At 40.9% G+C, this 22,673-nt stretch overlaps 2 protein-coding genes across 4 annotated transcripts; both read left to right on the top strand.

Annotated features, from left to right (window-relative positions):
- The first annotated feature begins 902 nt into the window (after positions 1-902).
- On the top strand, positions 903-8,307 carry rabggta (Rab geranylgeranyltransferase subunit alpha). 2 transcript variants are annotated; one of them, XR_014530246.1, is made up of 18 exons: positions 903-1,270; positions 1,590-1,615; positions 1,914-2,024; positions 2,413-2,537; positions 2,627-2,814; positions 3,315-3,581; positions 3,762-3,845; positions 3,978-4,060; positions 4,178-4,267; positions 4,461-4,566; positions 4,701-4,752; positions 4,884-4,972; positions 5,070-5,158; positions 5,306-5,422; positions 6,214-6,327; positions 6,403-6,490; positions 7,404-7,976; positions 8,059-8,307. XR_014530246.1 is itself a non-coding variant. In XM_083521393.1 (17 exons), the coding sequence occupies exons 2-17, from the start codon at positions 1,613-1,615 to the stop codon at positions 7,550-7,552; spliced, it is 1,755 nt and encodes a 584-aa protein (XP_083377519.1). In that variant the 5' UTR covers positions 1,091-1,270; positions 1,590-1,612; the 3' UTR covers positions 7,553-8,307. The 2 variants fall into 2 exon arrangements, 1 of the variants encoding a protein (XP_083377519.1); XM_083521393.1 differs by having other exon boundaries at positions 1,091-1,270; positions 7,404-8,307.
- A 4,327-nt stretch (positions 8,308-12,634) lies between these two features.
- Positions 12,635-20,992, top strand: LOC310715128 (protein-glutamine gamma-glutamyltransferase K-like). Of its 2 annotated transcripts, none has more exons than XM_083521374.1 (14): positions 12,635-12,790; positions 13,956-14,062; positions 14,187-14,378; positions 15,038-15,289; positions 15,379-15,497; positions 15,612-15,719; positions 16,666-16,843; positions 16,956-17,094; positions 17,295-17,487; positions 17,968-18,121; positions 18,400-18,684; positions 18,762-18,922; positions 19,585-19,721; positions 20,543-20,992. In XM_083521374.1, exons 2-14 carry the CDS (start codon positions 13,957-13,959, stop codon positions 20,685-20,687), a joined length of 2,169 nt encoding a protein of 722 aa, XP_083377500.1. In that variant the 5' UTR covers positions 12,635-12,790; position 13,956; the 3' UTR covers positions 20,688-20,992. The 2 variants fall into 2 exon arrangements, with proteins under 2 accessions (XP_083377500.1, XP_083377501.1); XM_083521375.1 differs by having other exon boundaries at positions 12,682-13,346.
- The last annotated feature ends 1,681 nt before the right edge of the window (positions 20,993-22,673 follow it).

Here is a 22,673-nt window from a genome sequence, read left to right on the forward strand (position 1 = left end):
ACTACACAATATTTAGACCAAAGCTCATTTGCAAAAAAAAATAAATAAATAAATAAAAGTGAGATTTCCTGCAAATCCTGGGAAACATTATGCACGTGAGGAGCGAAGGCTGGATCGTGTGGTCCGATTCCAACAGAAGAGCTCCTGTAGCTCAAACTGCTGAAGACGTTCACGCTTCGATGGGTCACGAATGTTTTGCAAAAGGGGACTAACACAATATTAGACAGGGGATCGTGATGATATTCCTGATATGTATAGCCCATATCCCAGTCATGGGCCTCGCTCATGGGCTCAGAGGGAGCAGTGTGAACTCCTGACCTTCTGAGCAGAAATCCAGAGCTTTAACCACTGAAGTTCCACTGCTCTACCTACCAGTTTACCATGATATTATATTAGAAGTACACGAGCGCCATCTTGTGCTCATGGTTTTGGAGTTCACTGCACACATACGCATGGAGATCGAAATCTCCGTAGGTCATGTAGAGGATTCGAGTAGTTCAGCTCGAGTCCTCTGGTGTGAGTCGTTTGTTCTTTTGTCATGTGGCTTCCATAGACGCTACACAATGCAATAGATCAGTTTTTTTTTTTACTCCGAATCGTGAGATTATTGTTATTATTGAATAATTGGTAATAAAAAAGGATCCAAGGAACGAAATGAACAAAATGACTAAAAAAAAGATTCGTTCATTTTGATGATTTAAATGTTTTCAAAGATTCAAAGAACCGAGTCACTAAAATGATCCGATCTTCTCTCTCACACACACACACACACACACACACACACACACACACTTAAAGCCCTGAAGAATTTTTAGTGATTCTTTTTTAGAATTGTGTATAATTTGGTAATTCTGAGTGAGTTAAATTGAATTAAATTATAGATATCAGTTTAATTAAAATAAATATAAGTGGAAAAGGCTTATTTTTTATTTTTATTTTTTAATGTATGAATTGATTCATTATTTTATTTTATTCATGTATTGTATATCATACTAATGTTTTTACGATAGAAATTAAAACATTTAATAAAATGGTAATCAAAATTCAATCAATGCTGTTTGTTTCAAACGGAAGTGACGCGATTTCCAGACACCGGAAGTAGTTGGATTTTGTAGTCTTTTAGCCTGTGATGGTGATGTCCGTCGCTGTGAGAGCTGTGCATCCTACAGTGAGAAACAGGAGTAAGAATAGCAGTGTTGGGTGTGTGTGTGTGAGCGGACACGCGGTTTATCAGGGACCAGATTGCAGGAGAGACGCTTTCAGCTCCTCTGTGAGTTATTTTCGTTTCTATTTCTCCTTGGGTTTTTTTTTTGGCGTTTCCGGGTTTCTGAACTGCAGCAGGAGTAACAGTTTGCTGAGTAACGGTGTAATGGAGTGTTAGTGAGATCACTGAACTTCTCTCTGTGACCTGTTTACAGATAATCAGCTTTATTATAACTGTACCAATTTACATTGAAATGAACGGCAGAAGAGACGCTCAGTGAATTTGCGTTGGGCAACACGGAGCTGGTGGCTGGGTGGGTGTGCGCATGCGCACTAACGTGTCTTAGTGATTTTATTTATTCAGATTCATTATTTTCTCTTTTCAGACTCGAAACTCTGATTGAGCATCATGGTGAGTGATCCCCCCCCTCTCTCTGTCTGTCTCTGTCTCTGTCTGTCTCTGTCTGTCTCTCTCTCTCTCTCTCTCTCTCTCTCTCTCTCTCTCTCTCGCTCTCTCTCTCTCTTACACACACACACACACAGTATTTCTCACACACACACACACACACACACTCACAGTCAGCCTCAACCTTTTTGTCTCTTTCTCTTTCCCTCTGTTTCTCTCTTTTTCATGCTCTTTCTCTCTTTTCTCGATCTCTTCCATCTCTCCTCTGTTATTTACTCATTGTTGCTCCCTCTGTTTCCTGCAGCACGGGCGGGTGAAGGTAAAGACCACCGCTCAGCAGGAGGAGGAGAAGAGGAAAGAGCGAGAGAAGAAGCTGAAAGTTTACCTGACGGTTCGAGACGCCATCTTTAAAAAGGTCAGTCGTGGAACGGGGAAACCTTAATCACCATCTTCTTCATCAACATCATCAGCATCACCATCACCACTTTCATCATCATAAGCATCAGTATCATAATCATCACAATTACCACCACCATCATAATCACATCACCACTTTCATCATCATAATCACCATCATAATCATTTCCATCACAATCATAATTATAATCACCATCACCAATTTCACCATCACCACCATAATCACTATCATAATTATAATCACCACCATCATAATCACTATCATCACTATGGCTTTCTAATTATAACAGCATCATACACACACTTTCTCTCTCTCTCTCTCTCTCTCTCTCTCTCTTTCTCTCCCTCTCTCTCTGTCTGTCTCTCTTTCTTTCTTACTCTCTCAGAGGAGTAATGGTGAGTTAGATGAAGAAGCTCTCCAGCTCACTCAGCAGCTCCTGGCTTCGAACCCTGACTTCGCCACTCTGTGGAACTACAGGAGAGAGATCCTGCTTCACCTGGAGACTGAGAAGTGAGAGAACTTCATCTCCCAGCATGCTCGCTTTTCTTTGTTCCTCCAAGCGGTTTCCTTTAAACCCAGGTGTGCTGCATTGTTTTTAGAGAGCAGGAGGAGATGCAGAAGCTGTACGAAGCCGAGCTGCTGTTTATCGAGGCGTGTCTGAAGGTGAACCCCAAGTCGTACGGAAGCTGGCATCACCGCGGCTGGGTGTCGTCCCGCCTCCCCACACCCAACTGGCCGAGAGAGCTGAGCCTGTGTGACCGCTGCCTCAGCCTGGACGACCGCAACTGTGAGAGAGTGCAGGAGGGAGAGAGGGAGGAAGGGAACGAGTGATAGTGATGACTGGAACGATACATTTTTTCGATCGCTTTACTGTTAAAACTTCAATTTTCTCGTCCAATTTTCCTACAAAACGTGTCTATTAGACACGCCAGGAAATGAAAGGGGCTGTCTGTGATGTTTTAGCGCCCTCTGCTGCCTGTCAATGCTTTACACTTAAACCTCCGATTAACTTTGCAAAGCTACAGTGTTTTTTTTTTCAGGAAGGGGGCGGGGCTTATTTCTGGGCCAGAAAATAACATATACAGCATATTTAAACTAGAATAAAAAATAGTGCCATTGTGTTTTCATTTTTCTCGATTTTTAGTTGGAGGATAAATAATGTTTGACATGCAAAGCCTCATTTATTTTCTTTCAGAAAATGTGCCATTTCTCTTCTCAATGCTTGGTCTTCTCTCTATCTCTCTATCTCTCTCTCTCTCTCTCGCTCTATCTCGCTCTATCTCTCAGTTCACTGTTGGGATTACCGCCGCCTGGTGGTCAAGATGTCTGGGGTTTCCGTGGAACAGGAGCTCCAGTTTACGGACCGTCTGATCGGCTCAAACTTCTCCAACTACTCGAGTTGGCACTACCGGAGCACGCTGCTGCCGCTTCTGCACCCGCAGCCCGCAGCGGATCCGGCGTCCGCCTGCCGAACGCGCACACACCCTCACACGCCACCCACCGCCTCACCCCAGACACACAGGCACCGAGTGTGTGAGGAGCAGCTGCTCAAAGGTTAGAGCTCACACACACACGTTCATACAGTGTAGTGTTTATGGAACAAACAGCTGTGCTAAAAAAAAAAATGTAGTTCCAAAAAGACTTTAATTCACATCTTTCCATTAATTAGTCTTTTTTTTTTTTTTTTTTTGTCGTTTTAAACCGATCCTGAGTCCTATCGTCTTTTGCATCTAGAATATGAACTGGTCCAGAACGCCATCTTCACCGACCCCAATGACCAGAGCACCTGGTTCTACTACCGCTGGCTCCTGGGGAGAGGTGTGTGTGTGTGTGTGTGTGTGTGTGTGTGTGTGTGTGTGTGTGTGTGTGTGTGTGTGTGTGTGTGTGTGTGTGTGTGTGTGTGTTTTATGGTTGATGATGATGATGGTCTCTTGTTCTTCCTCTTTCTAGCTGAGCACGAGGATCTGATCAGCTGTGTGTATGTGAGCAGAGAAGGAGAGCGAGTCACTGTGGTTTTCTCCAAACCTGCAACTGTGAGAGATTTATCCTGAGTCCTATCGTTCAGCTCACTACAGTACAGGAGTTTACTCACGGTCTCTCTCTCTCTCTCTCTCTCTCTCTCTCTCTCTCTCTCTCTCTCTCTCTCTCAGGTTGTGAGTTTGATGTTGGTGTTGGATGGTCAGCCTCAGCGGGTGGAGTGGAGGAGTGTTCACCCTCTACTGCCTCACAGCCCCGTCTGGGTAATTTCTCTTTTTACTCTTTATTACAAAGGAACTGATATCGGTAAAAAAAAAAAAAAAAACGAATAAAGATTTTCGGAAATGCCTGGAAACACTGGTTAAAAAAAAAAAAAAGTCCTGTGCCCACATTTTCTCTCTCTCTCTCTCTCTCTCTTTCTCTCTCTCTCTCTCTCTCTCTCTCTCTCTCTTTCAGTTGTGTGAGCTTCCTCCTGGCTCCATCAGTGACATAAACAATGAACACAATCTGACTGTGCACTGGATGGAGAAACACATACAAAGAGACTGCGCTCTCTATACAGGTGTGTGTGTGTGTGTGTGTGTGTGTGTGTGTGTGTGTGTGTGTGTGTGTGTGTGTGTGTGTGTGTTGAAATAAAGCTTTCATGTGTTCCAAATCTCTGCTGAACATATTTACTCCCTTTCTTTTCCCCTGCAGGTTGTATGGAGAGTTGGTGCAGGGATTCCGCCACGGATCAGGAGCTCTTCAGGTACACAGACGCAAACGTCCGTCTGTCTGTCTGTCATTATTATCTTTGCTTTCTTTGTTTTGCTGGTTTGCAGACTTGGCTATTAATACACATGATAACCGTGTGTGTGTGTGTGTGTGTGTGTGTGTTAGGAGCGATCTGTCCGTAGAGAAGACATCAGTTCTGCAGTCTGAGCTCGAGTCCTGTACTCAACTCCTGGAACTGGAGCCTCAAAATAAATGTAATTTCCTGATCTGGTTAAATGATATGATGGAGTTCTATATATTTCTTTAGTCTTGCCCTTATTCCCTTTTTACTCCTTTCCTCCCCCCCTGCAGGGTGTCTGTTAACTATAATCCTCCTGATGAGAGCTCTGGATCCGTTGGGTCATGAGAAAGAGACGCTCGCTCATTTCCAGACACTGAAGGTTTACTTTACTTCCACATCTAAATCCAAAAACAGTGACATCGTGTTAAGATTTGAGTTTTCTGTAACATAGCTATAATTTTGCACCTTCTTTTTACTAAGCCAACGATCCCGATACGTCACGTGAGAGTACCTGATTGTCTTACAGGAAGTGGATCCGATGCGCCGCTCGTACTACAGCGATCTCTGCAGTAAGTTCATGATCGAGAACACTATCCTGAAAATGGAGTATGCCGAAGTGCGGGTCTTCAGTCTCTCGAATGCGGTAAGCACCAGGCGTCGGGTGCACGTGATGTGTGATGTTCATTAGCAGACCTGCGAAACTGTTGCCTGAATGTAATCAGAGATTCAGAATGAAACCGAGAGAGAGACCAAGTGAGAACTTTGACTTTTCAATGGAAAATTTCATCCTGAACAACATTGTCTTTCGCTTTCACCTTTATCTAACGAGAGTGATGCAGCGGGGCTTTAGTGCTTTAGTCTGCCCAGCTCTCTCAACACCCCATCTGTACATGCCAAATGTAGATTCTTTTTATTTTCATTATATTGTATATTCTATTTAATTCCACTATGTTGTAAATATTTTAAATTTCCAAATTATATTTTTATTCTGTAACACACACACACACACACACTTTTTTTAGTAAAACCGAAATCAAACCAGAGCACGAAGACAAAATATTCTTGTGTATGTTTTAAAGTAATTATGGTGCTTTTAAATTACGCCAGACGGAACCTTTGCTTTGTTTCCACACGGACGGTTTTAATTGCCGGATTTTTTTGCCCCATATATAAATATCTCTCTCTTCCTTGGTGTTTTTTCACGCGAACACGCCCATTAATTGCATCACAGATCTCGCGTACCGAGTCTCCGCTGTGTGATTATATTTGAACTGCAGTCAAGTCACGTGGCTTTATTGCCATTTCCATGCTCTAATGTGTGAAATGAAACGACGTCTCTGTAGGACCAAGGCGCTCTATAAAGCAACACAAATGATCACAAGATGACACACAAAGTCATAAGTACACAGGATGTTGCATAATTTTTTTTTTAAGAACCTGAGCACGATGTGCCACCTGGACCAGCTCCTATTGGTCACTCACATCAACCTGTGCTCCAATCAGCTCACGAAGTTGCCGCCACATCTCGCCATGCTGCAGTGCCTCGAGGTAAGCGCTCTGTCAGGTATTTTTTTATTTGTTTTTTTATGGATATTTGTGAGTAGCTGTGTTTTTGTGTCTCAGGTTCTGGAGGCTGATGATAACGCAATAGAGAATCTGGATGGACTGTACCATCTGGCCAAACTGGAGGAGGTGTCTTTGCGAAACAACCGTATCCTTTTATCCAAGAGGTTAAACAAAGAGCAAAAAGCAAATCCAGGGAACAATGATTTAAAGGAGTATGTCTGCATTAAGGGGCAGGGCTGTTAACACACACACACACACACACACACACACACACCTTGCATGGGTTCGTGGCTGCACTCATCGGCTGGCAGACAAAAGCATCGAAGGCGTGCTAGCGTTTTGATTAATTGGATGACACGAGTGCTCATTGTTCCAACAAAAGTTTTTTTTTTTTTACCAGCGCACATCTAATCCCTGAGGAATGCTTCTGTCTGCCGTCCGTCTGCAAGTGTAACTCGGCATGAAGTAAGAACAAACTCCTGTTTTTCCAAAAACAAGCCCCATGGTGAACTTTTGTGCCACAACATGCACATCCACGGAGATATTAGAGAAGGATCGTGCATTCAACAGAAACTAATACAGCTCTGGTTACTATGGCAACAGTGCCATTTCTTTGACACGTTTTAAATATTAATAATGCAACAAAAACAATTCCTTGACGCATTCAGATTGTCATTTACATTAAACACGTTCCGATTTGGGAATCAGTATCAGTAATATTGCGATTTATCTGCAAATCATTGAAGGTTTAAATCACACACTTTTATATTCGAGATCTTCACTTGAGAGTATGAGCTCGTGTGTTCAGGTGTGTTCTTTTTTTTAAACACTCCGTTCCACTATGAGTCCCAATTTTGCTGTTATTATGAGCTCCACTCTTCTGTGATAGTGTTGGAGCTCTATAGCAGGAGATCCAACTCATTGACAGCAGATCTTCATGGAGCTGGATTTGTAGCAATATTTGTGTAATACTTTTTTGTTTTATAAAGTGTCAATACGATTCCAATGGACAGTTTCTAATAAAAGGAAAAAGGTTTCCTCCTAAACGCCGATGACAGAAATCTCGCAAATCTCCGACCTTTCCCCGCTCGCCACGTGTCCAACGCTCAGCAGGCTGGATCTCCGCGGCAATCCTGTCGCCAAGAGTGCCAACATCCAGGCAGAGCTAGCCGAGCTGCTCCCATCACTTACTGACCTTTTACTCTGATCAACTCCCAAACGTGTGTGTGTGTGTGTGTGTGTGTGTGTGTGTGTGTCTGACTGACTGACTGACTGACTGAATAGGAACGTTTCATGAGTCAGTTTGACTATATTTATTCTGACATGTAGCCCTGTGGAAGTTGTAGTGCTGTACACCGGTCTCGAGCGCCTGTTCACCTCAACCACTGCATTAATACATACTTCATTCAGATTGTTTTGTAAAAGTAACAGCACCTGCACAAGAACATGGTGTAGCTGTTCTCCTGGTGGGGTGGAGTTTTCTGTAAAGAGTCATCATTTTGTGGAAGGAGTCTCCAGTGTCTGTGGTGAAGGAATAGTGGTGAAGCCCCCTGTATACGGCTGCTGTAACCAATCGTGAAACATCCAACCAGTTCAGTTCACGCCATCACAATGTTCAGTGTCATAAAAAAGTTTAATCACCGGCCAGCTGCTGTGGTATAAAAACACACCAGGCAAGCAGGGGTTCTTTTCCTAAATCTGCATCCCAACAAGTGGTTTATTGTGTGTGTGTGTGTGTGTGTGTGTGTGTGTGGCCAGTGATGTTCCGCATTCCTTCTTTATTAGAAAAACACGGACGGGTTGCTTTATGACGATTACTTTAACGACATGGTGTCTGGATGAGTTACATCTGCTCGACTGAGCCAAACATGATTCATGAATCAGACTTAATTACTGTGTGTGTGTGTGTGTGTGTGTGTACACTAAAATATTCCTATAAAACCACAAATAAAGCATCACTCAAGTCGTTTTTTTTTGTCATTTATTTGATTTATAATTTTTTTTCCCTAACTCGGTTATACACCACCCTCACACCTTCACTGCAACAGGTATAAGTCTTCAGTCTTCTCCACAAATATCCACTATGCCTACACGCTTGCATTCCAACCCAGCAGGAGATATGTCCTGTAGAAGACAAATTTTTTTTCCCCTATTAAGAGCCAAAGATCACACTTATGTGAAGTGGACTGGAAGTACATCAGTATCCCAGACATAGATTTCAAAAGCAGCTATTAAAATCCACATGAATATGTTTGCTACAGATGCGGTTTGTGAGTCTGAATGGTGCGCTCTCTGACCAATAAGAGGTCGTGAAATACCAAGGTGATCGGACGCCTGCTAGATGGCCTCGGTGTCCCCAACTCGCAGTCAGAATGGTTAACCTGCAACGTGAACGTATGCTGTAAGATCCCAAAGATCTGTGAAGGCTCAAGGCAAATAGATACCTTTGACCCTGCAACATGTGATGTTACGGCTGAAATCTGATTGGATAGAAACTCCGATTTACGTTTTTTTTGGCGCTTAAAAATAGCACAAAGTATATTAGGAACTATTCAAAGTTATAAAGACAAATATATATAAATAAAGATCTGTATCCATGTTTTTCTTTTTCTCATATATGGTATGGGTTTGGGATCTCTGCTGTAGACCAACAAAGTCTTCAAGGGGTCGTGTATGATTTCATTTTAACTCAATATCTCCAGACTGCTGGAGCTGTGACGCTCAAGATATTCCTGAATTTACTTCTTTTCAGGACGTCGAGTGTGTGGTGTTGGAAATCATCAGCCCTTGTTAGCTGTAATTAAAAACCACCTTCTCCCAGGATTGGGTTCAGCTGCTACATTTGCAGTGAAGTTTCCCATGATTTGTTTCAGAAAGTCATCATTCCTGCAGCGGTTTCTGGATGTTTACTTGTTTTTCCAGCTCTTCTAAAATCGCCTTTTCTTTTTGTTAGCGTTAAGCGTTCTGTCTGGAGCCGGGACTAAATGTTATTAAGTCATTTTAGTTGCAGGTGTGGTGAGAGAACAAAATGTTTTTACAATTGATATAATGGTGGTAATAATCTGCTGGGACGGTCGTGTGAAATTAAAGAAATTACAGTAAACATTCAAACAAAGAAACCGTGGGCTGGTTCATGTCCACCTTATGACCGCTATGTTCCACTAGATTTTGTGGAGATTTGTTTAAACACAAGGGTGTTAGTAAAGTCAGGTAGTGATGTAGGTGAGGTGAGGAGGCCTGGGGTGCAGTCAGCGTTCACATTCATCAGGTTCAATAGGGCTCTGGAGCTGCAGATCTTCCACTCCAAAACATATCTGTGTACAATATCCATATAAGTGAATGGGAAATTTAATGCTCCAACATCCAGACATCTCGTCCAATTGTGTGCCTCCAAGAGTGCGGTAACAGTTTGGGGAAGAACCACATATGGCTGGAGAGCAGGCCATTTAAGGTCTTCCACTCCAACCCATGCAAACCATACCTTCATAGTGATTCATCCTGGTGTCTTTCTGTTCTATGATCTTTGACTCCCAGTTCTTGTTCTCAAGCTTCTCGACAAGACGTTCAGTAACAAGGGTCTTTCCACAATTAAAGATAAAAAATTGATACTTGGATCATACGCTGACTAGATCACGCAGACTTGAGTTGAACATTTCTGCTCTCAAACACGTTTAACCTGTAAACACTTTCAGCTCACAAACACAGGCTTTCATCAGTCACTGAAGTGGTGAAAGAGAATATTAAAGTGAATGTGAAAGTTATTTTAATGAAGTGTCACTTAAATATTCGCTATAAATTAGCAACAGCTCGTCAGGTGGAGTTTCTGGGCGTGGTCTGCAACCTTGTTTTGATTCTACATTTCGGAAAGATCAAATTCACACCAGACAAATAAACTTTTTTTTTTCCCCCCAGTGTTTTTTTTTTATTTTTTTTTTTTTTTACACTGAGTGTTTGTAATGTGGAACATTTGCCATGTGAAAATCATGAAACCTGTTAATGAACCCAGATGAGGACCTTTTTGAGTCTGGTTCCTCTCAAAGTTTCTTCCTCATGCCATCTCAGGGAGTTTTTTCTTCACCACATTCACCACTCGCTCACTCGTTGGAGATAAACTTACAATTCTAAAGAACATTTACATTTATAGCATTTATTCTCTGTCAATTAATAAATCAAAACTGGTTTGCTAGATTACAAACTTGATACCATCAGCTCAAACTTATGGACCATGAATTTATACGCTCTTTTATACAAGAGCTCTATTGAGACAATGTTCATTAAAAGAATTGTCTAGAAATTTTAATGAATTGAATTGTAAGTATATCATTTACCCGAAAATGGATTTTTATATCACTGGAAATCAGAAACAGTTCCTATCAGTGGTGGATGAAGTACACAAACCATGTACTTGAGTAAAAGTAGAGTCTCTAAGTAAATATGACTCCAGTAAAAGTGTCTCTTAAAAGATTCACTTGAGATAAAATACAAAAGTTTTTGCCTCAAAATGTACTTAAGTATCCAAAGTAGTGATTTATTATAACTATAATGTTCCTATTATCATTTTTATCGCAAGATTCTTTACTTAATCACCTCAGTTTATGTGTAAAGACTCGAATGTGACTCTCAGCACACTGATCTATTAATAGAATGATATTAATGACTCAAACACTGATTGATTTCTATTACAATCATCATGAACCCAAAACCTTCGTGTAAAAATAGTGTAAATGAGGTCACGTGTGTTGTGTCGAGTTCAAGTCTGGAGTTTCTTCATCATTTATTCCTTTCTAAATGTTGAACTGTTGAACTGATGCTGAACTGTATGTTGGTGATCAGTAGATACACCAAGCGCCGATTAGAACACGTGTAAAACAGAGCGTGCGCTCGATCCTGATTGGTGACTCGCTGCGTGTTTCACCAGTGAAAGTGAAACATTTGACTTTGAAATTTGAATCTGTAAATGAAAATTCTCCCCGAATGGAAATACTTCAGTAAAGTACAGATACTTGAAAAAGCGACTTAAGTACAGGAACGAATTACGTTTACTTCCTTACTGTCCAACACTTTTATAGATTTGGGATGGTTTTTATTTGTTTAAAGAATTGGGATTTTTGGTCTTTTAGTTCCAGTGAAAAATGTCAAGTGACAGCAAACAACAGCATTCTAAACAAATCTTTGCTTCTATAATGTATTGCGGCAAAAGTTTGTGTGGACGAAGCACGTATATATGGTGATGTTCAGGGGCCCATGCATCGGCCACTAAATGTATTTTTTAATAAGACGATTAGTTGACAGTAAATTGCCCACTGATTTATAAAAAAAATATGTGCCGTTACTGCTTTTACACAACGCACAAATGCGTCACTCTTCGCCATTATTTATGCAGACTGTGAAAATAATCCCGGATTTGTTTTCGTATATATATATATATATATATAGTTCCTCATTCCCTCCTAAAAAGAAACAAATCTGTAGCCACACCTCTGCCAACTATTCATGCCTTTGCAATGTAGCTGTAGTTGGTCGGCTTTGACACATGTAATGAACTGTAAATGCACCGTGGGAACACTGTTGTCCGATTTTTATCCAGAAATTGGAGGATTTGAAACAAATTTCATTTATAGTCAGATTCAGAACTCTTCATTTAGACAAATTGGGAAGGTTTAACCTGTTAGCCTTCGCCACAGCTTTTGGGACTGACAGCAGAAAATTCTCTATCTAACTTTAAATGTTAACAGTTCCCTAATAAAAGTGGATAAAACTGTGCATTATTTTAAGTTGATATTGCTCTTGCACTTCATCATCTATAACTTATTATCAGTTTTGAGCAATATCAACTTTTATGATTGACAGTGAAGCTCAAAGTGCCTTCTTTCCAGAAGATAGATAACTTGTGTGTGTAGCAGATTTTTTTTATCAGGTTCTGTTTAAAGTTAGGTAGGACATTTCAGCTGTGAGTCCTAAAGTTTGGGCTGGGTGGGGCGGAGAGGGGCGAACCAGACATAGTATCAGATAAATGTTTGTAGGAATCTCAATTTCCATGATATCTTCATTCAATTTGAAGCTGGTGCAAATATTGTAGGATCTATTAAGGTCACTGGGTGAAAGAAAACATTTTATTAAAAAATTTAGTACCTAATTATCTCAATCATGGGGTTTTTTTTTTTCAGTTTGATGAAATTATTAGATTACATTATATTTCTTTGTTTTAGAAGTTCACACCTTGTGTTTGGGACACTGGACTGGGAGGGGACAAATGTGAAATAAAAGAGTTTTTTTTGTTTTTGTGTGTGTGTGTGTGTGTATATAAATATGATTAGGAACAGGAATGTGGTAGTGACAGGAGACACGAAACTAGGCAGCGAAAGGTACCCTGGTCCATTGTTCTCTGAACTACAACGTACTTCAACATTGTACTCCGACCCAACGATAAGAGCAAATCGATCAGGTAAGAGCAAATCTTTATTACCTGGGTCGTTTGTTTTTTTTCTCATGGCTGCTTGAAAAAAATGGCACAACAGCAACGATTTGCACCGGATCACCAGACACTCAGAATTACCAAAAATGATTGACAAGGAGGAAATGAATAGATCTAGATAAATAAATCTACACCTGGATTCTTCTCTGTCCTGTCGTTCAAAGCAAAACAAATCCCTCACAGGTTTGTTTGTTATTATTCGTTTACAGTATAAATGCTGAAAATCAGAGCATTATCTTACCACTGAATTTCTTCCGTTTGAGTCAAATTCCTATCAAATTGTGTGCCATTCCAGGAAGTTTCTCCTCATGATTGTACATTGAACTGGATTACTCTAAAGGTGATCAGGATTCTCTTTACACCACGTTCAATTGTTGAATCTGCAATACAATCAATACCCTCAGGGTTCCTGGGTCCGAGCTTGAGCTCAGATCGATGTTCTGCTAATGTTTTTTTTTTTGTGTGTGTTGCCAAATTTCTTGTGCAGTCAATACTCCCAAAAATGCGTCAGAAAATCATTTACTTGGTCACAGAGCACCACCAACAGCACATCAGTAGGAATGTTCTGTTATTATACCTGACTGTTCCAAAATACTGCTGCATGAGAGACACCTTAGTTAAATAGACACGCTGGATGTCCTTCTTAACGCAACCCTCCCTATTTATCAGGGACCGACACTAAGAGTGCCTTATGTCTTATTATTATTGTCTTAAACTTAAACTAAAAGACCCAAACTTGTTCGAGCATTACATTTCCTCTGTGCACAAAGCCAACTTCATGAAGATAAACTCTGCAGTACAAGAGTTGGAGTGGAAGATCTCCTGCTATAAAGCTCGAAACCTATTAAACACCTACCGTATGGGTTGAATTTTTCACACACCTCCTCATCTCACCTACTGTACAGCATCTGACTTTGACACCCTTGTCTCAAATCTCCACAAGCACACTCCAAAATCTGGTAACATCTTCCCAGAAGAGTGGAGGTTACTCTAACAGCAATTGTGGAACGAGATGTTTAAAAACACAGCCCAATCTTATGCTCAGGTGAATGGAATAATAAATGTGCAGTGGGTTTATAGCGCTGTTATTCTCATATAATTTCAGCATGAGTTCGCTTCACTTTGTCTTCTTTAGAATGTCTGCAGCACCCACTGGTACTCGTCCCAATGAGGGCCGCTTCCCCTCCGGCACGCTTATTGACTTTGTGGAACCACTACTGACACCAAATGAAGGGAAAAACAGTAAGCAGCAAAGGATTGAGAGATCATATGGATGCTGGAAGTCGATCCATAAAATGCACAAATTGTACCAATCTCTTTCTTTCATCCTTTCATTCTTTCTCTCTCTTTCTTCTCTATCTCTCAGATGGTCGGTTATTAGTGCTCTCCATAGATCTCCTCAAGTCTAAAAGAGGTCAGAACCGCCTGGAACATCACACGGACCGTTACCAAAGCGATGACCTCGTCGTTCGTCGAGGGCAGGGCTTTCAGATGTGGATTGAGTTCTCACGAGCGTTCAAGCCCAAATCTGACAAACTACACCTGGAGCTCAGGCTGGGTGAGGAGCTGAAATCATCTGAAGTGGTCTGAATGCTAATTCTCCATTATATTAATTAAGATGAGAAACCTCATTTAAATGTTTACCAACAATATCATTCTGTGAACCTAATTAGTATCATATTCTTATAATAATAATAATAATAATAATAATAATAATAATAATAATAATAATAATAATAATAATAAGTGTTGATTATAATTATTATATAACCAGACAAATAATACAACGGAACCTTAAAACTTGTTTAAATAGCTCAGGGGTTATGATGTTGGACTTTTAGAAGTTTATGAGTTCAAATCCCAGCACCACTAAGCTGCTATCGCTGGGCCCTTGAGCGAGGCCCTTAACTCTCAACAGCTCAGTTGATTGATATAATTATAAGTTGCTCTGGATTAGTGCATCTGCCATAAATTTAAAATGTTTGAATGATGCAAAGATACTGGAAACCACAGATTAGCGTGTCTTCCAGCGATGGGAATTAAGGGTGTGGTCAAGAATCGGTTTTATGAATAAAGGGGGCGGAGTTGGGATTGCTGATCCCAACACCTAAATTTTTCAGCATTTTATTCTACGACAAATACAACAGCCCAAATTTCACCCCAGTATGTGATCCTTCACTATGATGATGAACATATTTTTGTCTGTCCGTGTTACAGGCCCTATTCCAATGTTTTCGAGAGACACCCTCGTTACTGTTCGTCTAGTCGAAAAGTTCGAGAACAAGAAATGGGAGGCAAAGATCATAGAACAGAAAGACACCAGGATAAAAGTGTGCGTCAACTCCCCGCCGACTGCTCCCATTGGTCGCTACGAGCTCAATCTGATAACATGGACGCCGAAAGGAAGCCACACTTATAAACACAAACCGGAAAATGATCTCTACCTGCTGTTTAACCCCTGGTGCAAAGGTATTGGGAAAGAAATGGCCAGAAATGGGATGACGGATTCAAAAATTCCAGTGTAACATCAGTATTTCTCTCTACCTGCCCTCTATCAGATGACGCGGTGTTTATGGAAAACGAGGACGAGAGGAACGAATATGTTCTGAATGATGTTGGAGTGCTCTACTATGGAAATGATAGTCAGATTGGAGCGAGGAACTGGATCTTTGGACAGGTATTACATTCACAAATTATTATATTCAGAGGTACTATTAATACTTATTTAGGTAGAAAGTTCAGGCTGTAGAATTAACTGATGTTGAGAGAACTTTTATGTTCATGTGTGCAGTTTGCTGACGGGGTTCTCGCAGCATGTCTGTTCATACTGGAGAAGAGTCAAGCCTTGAACACAGGTCGGCGAAATCCTGTTAACATTGCCAGAGTTGTGTCAGCCATGGTGAGTGTCTTTTACAGCCATGATATATAAATATGTATATAAATATACAGGTAGTCCCAGATTTACGATGGAGATGTCTACATACAATGACAACATCGTAAAATATATATACCAAGACATGGCCTAGCCTACCCAGAAGTCCTAAAAAATGGTGATCATTATGGGGTATACGGTCATTGTTAATACAGTAATCCCCTGTATATCGCGGTTGGTTACGTTCCAAAACCGCTCGCGAGAAACGAAAAACCACGATAAACGGACCCCACCAACAAAATGCTATTTTATGTATACAGTACTGTATTGTATTAACATTTGACTTCATTTTATAATTAACATTTATATTTTTATTAATAAATTTCCTTATTTTAACATAAAACTCCATAAAAACAATTCTTTATAAGGTTTTTGGTCTATCGTGCTCTCGTGAGAAACCGGGAAAATCAGCGAATCAAATGCAATTCCGCGATAAACTGGGGGCGGGAGATTCGAACCGCGGTAAAACGGGGGATTACTGTAATTTAACACATTACAGTACATAATTTAGCAAAGCAGAGTAATTTACACTACTGTACTGTATAAACTTTACAGTATAAATGTTTGTGGCAGCGGGGGTCCACAAATGGAGGGAGGAGCCCAATGCATTTTGCTACAATGTCTGGTGCTATGAAAAAAGTACGGAGACAAAAGCTATTATTGGGCTTTGTAACGCCCCCAAAAAATACGCGCTCTAACAAGACAACTGCACCCTGTCAACCGCTGGCATCCCAATGTATCATACCTGCTATATGAAAATAAATACAACTTTTTTTGGTTTTCCTATTGTCATCGCAAAATAAGAAAAAACATCATAATTCAAACCATCGTAACTCGGGGTCTATTTATATATCAACCAATCAAGTTGTTTCTTGAATTAAGAAAAGAAAAAAGTCTGATTTCTTGGTGCCAGGTCAACTCTCCTGATGATCAAGGTGTGTTGGAAGGGAATTGGTCGAATAACTACGCGAACGGGACGTCCCCATCGTTATGGAACGGCAGTGTGGAAATTCTGAGGCAGTACCACAAAAGTGGAGGAAAGCCTGTAAAATATGGCCAGTGCTGGGTCTTTTCAGGGGTCACCAACACTGGTACAGTACAAGTGTACATATCATTCAGTTAGTTCCTTTTTAGGATGACCACATCTTTCACTCAGTTGACTAATTCTCCACCCCCTCACCTCACCTTTGTCCGGTTTTCCAGTCCTCAGGTGTTTGGGCATTCCCACACGCAGTGTCACAAACTTCAGCTCGGCCCACGACACGGACGTTTCCTTGACGACCGATGTGTATTTTGATGAGAAAATGAATCCGATTGAGAAGCTCAACAACGACTCGATTTGGTACAAACACACAACATTCTTTTTGATCTCACAGTTGTGCAGAAATGCAATTCATTCCAAAGCAAAACGAAAGATCAAACCTGCAACACCATATATTTGGTGTTCAGGGAAAACCAATCATGTTATGCTAATCATGAACTGATCGATTTTCTTTATTCGATGTCTTAAACAGAAGTATATTTTGTTTACTTTCTCTGCAGGAATTTCCACGTTTGGAACGAATGCTGGATGGCCCGGTTTGATCTACCAGATGGAATGGGGGGTTGGCAGGTTGTAGATGCCACACCTCAGGAGACAAGTCAGGGCATATTCTGCTGTGGCCCAATCCCTCTGGCAGCCATCCGGGATGGACTGGTCTATATGAAATACGATGCCCCGTTTGTTTTTGCAGAGGTATATAATCTAAAAATATCTTTGGATCATAAGAACAATAAAGCTCTGGCAACTGTGGTAAGGAAAAACTCCCTTAGATGGTATGAGGAAGAAACCTCAAGAGGAACCAGACTCAAAAAGTGAAACCCATCCTTATTTGAGTGCTATCAAGAGTGTGTTTATAAATCATAAAAACAAGCCAAAACACCAGAGAGTGAGAACCACCATGAGCACCGGAGTGAGTGATTATGAGTAACGTCCTTCCTACAGTCTTATACAGTCTATTGATGTTGTGGAACCAGGAGCTACAGAGCAACTCACAGAATAGCTCAACATCTGAGATCATCATGGATCCAACAGACCACTAGGAGGCTAAGAATGCTAAAATAATGAAGTTCTCCAAGTACCAAGAAAGTTTAGATAAAGGTTCTACTGAAATCAAGTTGTAGATTTCAGAAAAAAAGATAGTAGTAATAGCTGATAGTGTTTGTGTGATTGTAGGTGAACGCCGACAGGATAGTCTGGCAGAGACAAAGTAACGGCACCTTTACTCAACTCTCCTGTGAGAAGAATGTGGTGGGCAAAAATATCAGCACCAAAGCGGTGGGTTCTGACCTCAGAGTGGACATCACACACCTTTACAAACATCCAGAAGGTAAAACCGCTCAACAAATCATTTTTGCTGCCATGTTTTCTCTGTTGGGGAAGAGGTAGCACAGTAGATAAGATGTTGGACTTTGATCGGAAGGTTGTGAGTTCGAATCCCAGCACCACCAAGCTGCCACTGCTGGACCCCCGAACAACGTCCTTAACCCTCAATTGCTCAGATGTATAAGTGAGATAACTCTAAGGCGCTCTGGATAAGATGTCCACCAAATGCTGTAAATGTAAATTTTGGTTTATATTTCTTTTTCCCACCGTTATCATCATTAGGGTCTGAAGCCGAGCGAATCGCCGTGGAAACTGCTTCCTCTTATGGCTCTAGGCCTAATATCTACCCCTGTGCCGTGGACAAGGATGTCACATTAGCGGTCACTGTGGACGAGGTGGGGCAGTGGGTGGGCGAGGATGCTCGGCTCTCCTTCATCGTGAACAATGGGAGCTCTGAGACGCGCAGCATCAAGCTCTACTGCCAGGTGGCGATCATGTACTATACCGGCGTGCTCAAGGGCACAGTGAAGAAGGAGGAAATCTCAGTGAAGCTCAATCCCAAAGAAGGTGGGCGATCATTCAGAACATAATTCTGAACGTTTTTGAGAACTGTATAACTTCAGATTTTCTTAATACCCTTACAGTCAAGACACAGGTGTGGACCGTTCCATATGATCAGTACAAAGACCAGCTGGTGGACCACTCTTCCCTGATGCTCACTGTGCTTGGACGAGTCACTGAGACCAAGCAGGTTCTGGCCATCAGGCACAGCTTCCGCCTGCGTACGCCCGACATCATCCTCACCGTAAGTTCTCGAGAGGCTCCCATGATTGGCACTACGCTGAACGTTTCATTCAGGAGTCTCTTCAGCAAGTTTAGATTATACTTTCAGGGGAAGAAGTTCCAAATACAACAAAATGTGGGATTACGAACCAATGTTCCATCTAAAAAGTCTAATATTTTCAAGCGTTTTATTTCTTTTACACCACAGTGAATCGTTACATTTATTCCAGAAGTTCTCAGCTGTAGGTGATTCTTTTAGCAGTGTTACGGTTTTCTCTCTCTCACTTTAATGAGGCAGAAAATAAATAAGGTCCTCCATCCTGAAGACCATGCCATGACGGAAGCCATACTGACTGTTACAAATTGGTGATACTGGAGACTCCTGCCACAAATGTTAACTGATTACTTCCTTAATTGATAGCTTCCCTATAACACCAGATACACCTACACGATCACGTATGAGTGCATTGATATAAAAAAACTGTTGGGGAAAAATTACGTAACACCTTCTGACCAAACCGATTTAAGAAATCAGCAGAGATGTGATGCAAGCAGGAAACATCCAGATACTGTTTCTTCATTGCATTCCCATAGGGCACTGATGTTAGGTACAGGTTTGCAGCTTTATATTGAACTTAGTGAATTCAAATGGACAAAGTGTATTAATGCAATTCTGCTTTACAGCCTGTAGGAGACGCCGTGGTGGGGACCGAGATGGCGGTGAAAATCACCTTTAAGAACCCACTGTCGCGTGTCCTGAAGAACGTCACACTCCGCATCCAGGGCTTGGGCTTGCTGAAAGTGAAAGACATCCGCTATGGGTGAAGCATATGGACTTTTAAAGCTCATTTCAAAATGTTCTGGAAAATAATCCAGTTTAATTTGTAGCATGTGCAACTGTACGCCGACTGGTTTGTGCCGTAGATATGAAAAAATAAATGGAATAAAAAGAAAAGTATATTAGAATAAAACTGTAATTACAATCGAATAAAAATCCAAATTTATTTAAAATTAATGGTCAGGTTTCAAGGAGGAATGTTTTCGTTTTCTGCGCTGTGTAATGCGCTGCCGGATTTGAGGCACTGCCGGATTTGAGGCACTGCCGGATTTGAGGCACTGCCGGATTTGTGCCCATGCCGGATTTGAGCTCATGCCGGATTTGAGGCACTGCCAGATTTGTGCCAATGCCGGATTTGAGGCACTGCCGGATTTGAGCCAATGCCGGATTTGAGGCACTGCCGGATTTGAGCCAATGCCGGATTTGATTTTGCAGAAAATGCATCGTCCCATCAGTCCATTAGATCTGGGTTTTTTGGCTTTTCCCTGAAAAACTTTGCATTTAATTTGTATTTTCATTACACACACACACTAAATTCTTTATGATTTTATTTAAATACAGACGCCTTTTCATTCTATTGTAAATTCTACTATTTCTAATTCTATTCTACTAATTCTTACTATCTGTCTCTCATTCGACACTAGAATTATAATTTCATCTATTTTTTTAAATTCTACTTTATTTCACGACCCATTCGATGAAAGCAGCTCACTGCATGTTGTATAGTGTATAGTTCTGTGCTTGTGTATTGAAAAAATTGAATTTGTGCCTCATACACTGACACAATCATTCCTTCCCATCCAGTGATATTGGCAGCCTGATGACCATCACGGTGACGGAGAAGTTCACTCCCAACTTATCTGGCCTGAGGAAGCTCCTGGCATCTCTGGACTGTCAGCAGCTCACGCAGGTCCACGGCGTCGCCGACATCCTCGTCAAGGAGAAGTAAAGATGCGCGGGAGAGCGTCAACTCGAGCGCACAGGTTATCTGGTGCTGCGCTTAATATGCATTTCGGAATGAAGTTCTTCAGCTGATTTCTTACAAAAATAAACATAATTGTTGGGTTTTTTTGTATTTTGTTTTAGATTTTGATTTCACTCATTATTTACCACACATCACAAAGAAAAACATTCTGAAGCAAGTCACAATATTTTTTATATCCACGTATTATTCATATCTGGGTTAAGGATTATGCTTATGTGCTTTTTCTTTTTGCACTAAATCTGCTAATAAATCAGAGAAAAGAAAATAAACCATTCATGTTCCATGTTTTTATTTAAAATCTATCAATGCAAAGTTCATAAATAATGTATGTAATGTAACGGATGTGGTTGTATGAAATTCTCCCTTCACTTGAACTATGAGACCCAAAACCTGTTTCAACATGACAATACCCCCATGCACAAAGCCATCTCCGTGAAGATCTGCTTTACATTGGGTTTGATTTGATCTTAAATGGCCGGTAATAAATAATAATAAACAGATTTTACATTGAACTCTTTATATTATATTATATTATATTAAAATGTATTATGTATTATAAATACATCCCTAGTAGTCGGTTGAAGAACCATTGGCAGCACTTACAGCCTCGAGGATTGAGGGATTTTCTACCATTTTGCATGGCAAATCCTCATAAGCAGGCTCAGGTTGGATGGGGAGCGTCAGTGGAGACTTTCGGGTCTTTCCAGAGATGTTGAATTGGGCCAGCTCTTTGACTGAGCCACTATAGGACATTTACAGAGCTGTTTCTTAGCCACTCCTGTGCTGTTGGTTTAGATTTTTGTTTAATTCCACCACTTTTTGTCAGCCTGCATGCTTGTGTCATATTGAATTTTAATGCTTTTGGTCAATATATACTGTATATACCAGGTTCTGCACTGGAATTAGAAACAGGATGCCTTTGCACTGAAAGTGATTTTGATTATTCCATATTTACAACCAAAATCTTTGACTATCATCTCTATCATAAAGATCTACATTATAAATCATATTCCTCGAATGTTTTGGCAAGATTTGATATGCTTCTCTGCCTATTATCATTGTTGATAAGTAATAAGAATGGTTCAGTTCAAGGCAGGTGAGATGGTACGTGACAAAGGGAGGAGACAGCCTGTCTGATGTGTTATCCAGAAATCTGACATTTGAGTCAAAGTCCAACGAACATGACTGACAGCGATGCCACAATCTCTCATGCAGCAAAGCAAGAGTAATTTTGGTTTCCATTTAGATTTGAGTTGTGCAAGTTAGAAGAATATTGTGCAACAATTTGAATAATCTTCAATCAATCAATCAACCAAAAGGAGCACAAGGCGCTTTCCAGTGAAAACATCAATAGACAACAAAATATAACAAACACAATGTACATAAAAACATTCGGATCACAGTGATGCTTCGTAGGTGTGCTGGAAGTGCGTTCCACAGCTTTCAGTCTTCAGTCTGTGAAAAAAATGAAGTACAGCGACAACTGAATTTTCCACCCGTATGTGATACTTTCCCAGCATTGTTACCACCTATAGGACTCAAACTGACCTCCCAACATGACAATGCCCCCATGCACAAAGCCATCTCCATGAAGACATGCGTTACAAGGGTTAGAGTGGAAGATCTGCTATAGAGCTCCAACCCTACTGAACACATTTGGAATGAATGTGAACTCTGACTGCACCTGTGACCTCCTCACCTCACCTCACCTAGATCAGCACCTGACTTTACTAACACCCTTGTAGCTGAATCTCCAAAAGCACACTCCAATATCTAGTAGAACATCTTCCTAGTAAAGTGGAGACTATTGTGGAATAGAATGTCAGGTTTCTGCAAACATTTATCCATATTTTATAACTCCAGAAGTTCTCACTAACAATCAACAGGCAGAATTGCCAGGTTTTGTCACCTGATTTGACCTGCACAAGTTCTGATAAATCGGTCTGGATT

The sequence above is a fragment of the Silurus aristotelis genome, assembly GCF_946808225.1.
Source record: "Silurus aristotelis genome assembly, chromosome: 19".
NCBI classification, from domain to species: domain Eukaryota; kingdom Metazoa; phylum Chordata; class Actinopteri; order Siluriformes; family Siluridae; genus Silurus; species Silurus aristotelis.